This window comes from Galeopterus variegatus, unplaced genomic scaffold (genome assembly GCF_000696425.1).
Source record: "Galeopterus variegatus unplaced genomic scaffold, G_variegatus-3.0.2 Scaffold1664, whole genome shotgun sequence".
In the NCBI taxonomy this organism is placed as follows: Eukaryota; Metazoa; Chordata; class Mammalia; order Dermoptera; family Cynocephalidae; genus Galeopterus; species Galeopterus variegatus.
The window spans coordinates 311,766-317,765 of record NW_007727775.1 but is presented as its reverse complement, the minus strand read 5'-3'; the positions used below and the strand labels follow the sequence as shown (position 1 = coordinate 317,765).

Here is a 6,000-nt window from a genome sequence, read left to right as displayed (position 1 = left end):
CCCGGGCCTCGCCGGCCCCGCCGCCCGCGCCCGGGGCTGTTTTCGCGAGCAGGTGAAAATGGCCGAGAACTTGCTGGACGGACCGCCCAACCCCAAAAGAGCCAAACTCAGCTCGCCCGGCTTCTCGGCGAATGACAGCACAGGTGAGGAGGGGGCCGGGCGGGGGTTCGGGTGGAGGGGGAGCCGGTCGCCAGCCCTCACCCGAAGGGGAGCGCCCGGGGGTCGCAGTGGGCGGAGCAGGCCCCGCGGCCCCTTTCCCCGAGCGCCGCGGAGGGTGGAAGTTTGCGGGAAGAGTGTCAGCGGGCCGGAGCGCGGCGGTACATGCCGGGATATATTCGGCTCCCCCGGAGTGGCGACCCTCCTGGAGTGGAAGTCCGTTGACGCTCCCAGAGGGGGAAAGTAACGTGAAGCGTGCGGATCTTGTCCGGCGATGCCCTGCGCATCCCCGTGTCGACACGCTCGGGGCTGTCTAGAGGAATGACAGCGAAGGCCAGCTCCGGTGGTTGGAGAGAGACAGATTGCGGCCGAAAGGGAACTCTCTGGGTTTTCTGGACTGGCAACACATTCTTCACGCTGCCCTCGTAGCGGCCGGCAGCTTGTGAGTTACGACGGAGAAGTTTCTTGGAATGTGTTCCTTGGAAAAATGCTTAGTAGTTATTTTGAAAAAAACTTTCTTTTGGTCACTCAGTCATCCCATTTTTCAAAACCCCACAGTTCGTTAGCAAGATGTCATCGCAGTTGGTGTGATGTGTTTCCCTTACAAATATAACTTTAAAAGAAAGTTGAATAACATTTAAAAAATTCATTTGGGCAGTCTTCATTCGAGCTTGTATTGCTTTTACTCTGTAGATGTACAAAAAATTATGTTAATGTAGGCATTCAATTTTTCAAAAAAATTTGGTGGGATACTGAGAGTGTGTGTGTGTGTGTGTGCCTGTGTGTGTTTTCCTGATTAAACAACTTCCCTGGAAACTTTCTTAGGTAACCATATCGTATGCTTAACAGAAGTATTTTAGTTTTCTGTTTTTTCAATATTTCTGGGTTCTTCTGGGCTGGTTCATGGTAACATGAACTAGATGTATTTCCTCTTTTAGAACTCTCCTTTGCAGAAAAACTTGTGTGTCACTGCAAACAATTCAGTCTCCAGCACAGCCTGCGTTTCTCTGGTACAGTCTTGTAGTAGCAGCATCTGAAATCGGTTTCTAATGAATGAGTCAAATTACATTGCACTGCTGTCTTCAGATTTGCAGTAGACACAGCCGTTCGACTTTTGGAAATACTTCAGTGACTGACCACTAGCGTATTCAAAAATCGTTTTCTACTGTTGAAATAAAGCATGAATTTTGTAGCTTCCGTTTGAATACAATTTCTGGAATCCATTTATGAAAAACGGCGTGTAATATCAGTTAATGTAGAAGCAAGAGAAACCATTTAAAATATATATATATGTTATAAGGAGATTTTTGTCTAGTTAAATTAAAATTTGTTGAACAGTGGGGAAGAATAGTAATGAGTCTTATAGCGTATAAAAGTCACTGGTAATGCTTTTCTTTTTAACTGATAAAAAGTTGAGTTTGACATTAATTTTAGAAAATCAGCTAATTGAAGTAAGAAATGTGGAAACAATAGTTGAAATGCCTTTTTACTGCAGAGCTGATCTCCTTTGCTTCGTTAATCTTGCTATGTTTGAGTGAAAAGTCTTTTAATCATATGAAACATAGGTCATACCAGGCAAGTTAAGCTATGAAGCTTGCCATCTGAAACCGATAACTTGCATGGCTTTGCACCTTTGCTATTGAATGAAATTATTGTGGATTTTGTCTTTAAAAGGGGGAACAAATTAGTAACACGGAACTTAGCAAAAAGGCTTGTAGTACTATATACATCCAGCTGTTTCCAAAATAAAGACCAAAAGTTTGCCTTTTTGGGTAGTTGCTGTTATTGGATGGTCAGATATTAGTGTGTTGCTAATCACAACAAAGTGTCAGAAAGGATTTTCCACACTTAACCACTTTTTTCTTCTTTCCAGTTTTAGCCCTTTTAAGAAACAGGGCTCTTCTACTTTTCCAAAAGTGGAATAAAAAGTCAGTTTTTAGTGGCTCCAATTTAAATAGTCCAAGGAAGAAAATTTTGATCATACTAAGGTTGGGTCCTGGGTTACACACTCATCACCACTACATTATTGTGAAAGGATCTGTTAGTGTGGGGGGACCAAGGAAGGGGTGATTATCAACCACGTTAAATAAGGTATAGCCTTTTCTGGAGTGACACTGAGTTATGAGATGGACGGGACCTTCAGGATGTGTATTAAGCAAATAAATGACTATTGTTATTTACATTAAATACATTGAAAGGAGTGAGAAGGCATTTGGTTAGATGGGACAGAGAGTCTTGAGAATAACATTTTCGAGAGACTCAACCTTATTTAAGTGAGGGGATGTTTCTCCGAGGTTTCAAAGAGAAAAGTGGGCCAAGTGGAACAAGGTGCATGCCCTGCTGTGTGATAAGATTTGAGGGAGGAGAGCTCTGTGCCAGGGTAGAACTAAGGACTTGGAAGGAGGAGGACTTGGCAGCCTGAGAAGCAGGAGCGACTTGCTACTGCTGCTGTGCAGTGCACATCTGTGGGGACTGACCTGTGCAGCCATCCGTGTCACTCATATGTGTCTGTGGGGGGCACCACTGGGCCAAGGGAAGAGCGGCCCTGACATGGAGCTTATCAGCCAGAGTGCTGCCTGCAGGGTGCTTGTAGTCCTTCAAAGGGAGCTTTGAAGTGTGCATAAAACACTCCAAGAAGGTCAGGCAGCATCTCAGAGCGATAAACACCATTGCCGCTGATGACAGTTGATGTTGCAGAAGGCTGGGGAGAGCATGCAGAGATGATGCAGAAACAGGGAATGTTTCCCAAAGGAGGGTAACTAGAGGAAGGAGGAAAGTACTTTTCACCCCACTAAAACAGCAGCTCTGGAGTGTTAAAGAATTTGATGGTGTCAGACGTTGATGAAGTAGCATTTTTGCATAAACACTTTCTCACAGATGTGGTTCTTCCTTTACTTGGTGCCCATTATAAGAAGTGGGGTCTTTGTGTTACCAGTATATAGTTTTAGTTGTGTGTTTTGGAAACTTCTTTACTTACTATGTCCAAATTAAAACAGCATATTAATGTCTTTCAACAGCAGGTATCATGATTTAACAGTGTAGGAGAAACAAATTTCCAGGCAAGTAGTAGACTTTTGGGGGGTCAGCTTTATTAGGGCAAAATTTGCACACAACAAATATACTGTTTATGAAAAAGATTTTTTTGTTTTTTGTTTTTTAAGAGATGACCGGTAAGGGGATCTTGACCCTTGACTTGGTGTTGTCAGCACCACACTCTCCCAAGTGAGCTAACTGGCCATCCCTATATAGGGATCCGAACCTGTGGCCTTGGTGTTATCAGCACCACAGTCTCCCAAGTGAGCCATGGGCCAGCCCTATAAAAAAGTTTTCAAAAACTGCATTCAGAAAATTGAACATAGGTATACTTCATCCTGTGCTGTGTAAGAAGCCCCGAGTAGTCGCAATTACATTTTACGTGAATCCTGTTAAATGCAGTGGGGAAGCATGGTTGAAGAAAGCTTGAGGTGAAAATGGTTACCAACCAAAGGGTCTTTTACAACCAAATGCTGATCTTTTATGTATGAGTAGTACTTTACATATCAGAGTGTTTTTCTCCACATCATCTCAGCTTGAGCCTCACAGCATTCTGTGTGGTGGGAAGAGAAGATACTATTATTGCTATTTGAGAGAGGTGATCTGCTAAAAGTAACATAAAAGGTCGAAACCAGGACGAGCCTAGATCATTAACATAGTAGTTCTGTATGTTTATTTTGTAAATCGACAATCCTAAACATTGAATTTGCTTGATTCGTGGATGGAGGAGACTGGCATACTTGGGGCGCATCAATAGCATTCACCCAGCATGTGAATTCAGTCCCTGCAGGGAAAGTTTGTAGCCACCTATGGGGAGCAGGAGTGTGTTCCACGGGGCGGGGGCAGGGAATGCCCCTTTTCCCTCTGGTTCTGATGTTATCTTCGGTCTAAACTGTATGAGCTGATGTTCCTGTTACTTTCAGGGGATAATTGAGAAACTGTCAAGTTACTTTACTTCAAGTTCTGGCTGATAGGAAATTAAAATTTTCATAGAGACTACTAGGGCTTTTCATAACTTTGTGTTGCTTTTACTTGTTATAAAAGTAGGGACTTTGGATCACTGTGACAGGGCCGAGAGTGGTGGCTGCATTTGAAGTTCCTCAGGGATGATGGCAGGTGAGTATGAACCATGCCAAAGGTGCCTTAGCAGTAGATCAAAAGACTGAGAATCACTCTTGTTTAACATTCAAATTTGAGTTCTGCAATTCTTAAACATAATTGAAAATGACTTATAAAGGGACTGAAGCTTAATCCTACAGTTGGAAGTTGATGCTTAGATTGTTAGCCTTGTATTTTTATGGCTTCTAAGTTGAGCCATTGTAGTTGCGTGACAGTGTACGCGATTACCTGGGGCTCCATAAGTACTGGCTTTGTATTTTTACTTAATGTGTTTGGAAACAAAATCGTTAAAAGTAATTTTGCCAAAGTATGTCTTTTGTTAAGATGAAATGTACCTTATTGTGAATTTTTAAAGATTAGGAAAGCTTGCCAGTTTAGTTCTTGGTGGTCACAATAGTGAGGGGTACCATCTCTTTATCTTACTCAAACCAGCACTTTGAGTATATTTCAAGAAACTAGAGGGCATGCTAAGAGGTGTTTCTCAGAAAAAGTTTTGTGCCCTTATGGGGTTGGTTATAGCCCAGGGATTTCACTGCAGGCTTTCCCGGAGCTTCAGTGTACTGATTAGCACTATGAGTCTTCGGAAGGAGGGCTGCGGTTTGCACCTTCCCAAACCTAATGGACCCTAGAACCCCCTTTTTAATGCAATATATGGGTCAACAGACATATTCTGTAAAGGGTCACAGAGTATACGTATTTTCGGCTTCGCAGGCCATAGAGGCTCTTGTTAAAATTACTCAACGCTGCCATTTTAGCAAGAAAGCACCACACACAGTAGGTAAAGAAATGGGCATGGCTGTGTTCCAGTGAAACTTTAGTTGCAAAAACCTGCATGGGGGATTTGGCCTGCAGTCACACAGTTTGACGACCCCGATATAACGTAGGGACTAGTGCTCTGAGCACCCATTTGGGTGCTCAGGAATGCATGGCTGCCGCAGTTAAGGCTGTTGCTGTGGGCTTTCAGGAAAAGAGCGTGGAACAGCACAGCACAAGTGTTCTGTGTGCTGGCCTCCAAGGCAGCCAGGGGCAGCACTTAAAAACTCACTAGGAGCCTCTCCCTCTGTCTTTTTTGTTTCTCTTTATGTTTATTTAAAATTAAGTAAGTTTAGCAAAAAGCCAGGTGACTTCATTAAACTGGTTTATTTTGGCACTTTTCTTCACATTTGCTTTTCGATGACCCTGGTGGCCCACTCAGCCTTTCTCATCCCTCTTACTTTGTCGTCTCAGGCAAGCAGCTCTGGGAGACCTTGTGGAGCTCGACCACAGCCGTCTTCCCAGCACTGGGAGCAGCACCTGGCACACAGTTGGCCCTCAGGAAATATTTGAGGGAATAGGTGAATGATGAACTCCCTTCAGAGTTCTCATAGTTTTCTTGTAAGATTTTTCTCTTAAGCTAACTGCCACTAGTCTTCAGATCCATTCTTTGTTTCCCTGATCCTGAGTTGCATACTTCTGTGTTCTCTCACCCAGTAACCAACCTGGCTGGCAACCCAGGGGTACTCCATCTGGAGCATGTTTGGGGCAAGTTACATTGGCTCTCTGAGCCTCAGTTTCCTCTGTAAAACAGAGATGACAATGATTCCTATCTCGAAGGGTCGTTATGAGGGCAGACTGAGATGATGTGTGAAAAGTGCCCAGTCTGGATGATGGCCGTTAAATGGGAGCTGGCGCTGTGGTAACCAGGGAGAGTGG

General features: G+C 43.9%; 1 protein-coding gene across 2 annotated transcripts in view; it reads left to right on the top strand.

Annotated features, from left to right (window-relative positions):
- The first annotated feature begins 7 nt into the window (after window positions 1-7).
- The window catches only part of CREBBP (CREB binding protein), a 130,551-nt gene continuing 124,558 nt past the window's right edge, over window positions 8-6,000 (top strand). The window contains exon 1 of one of the 2 annotated variants that reach the window (XM_008578329.1): window positions 8-143. In XM_008578329.1, coding sequence (XP_008576551.1) covers window positions 59-143 — 85 coding nt within the window. In that variant the 5' untranslated portion in view covers window positions 8-58. The remainder of the gene's footprint in view (window positions 144-6,000) is intronic. The other variant, XM_008578330.1, reaches the window with a different exon arrangement.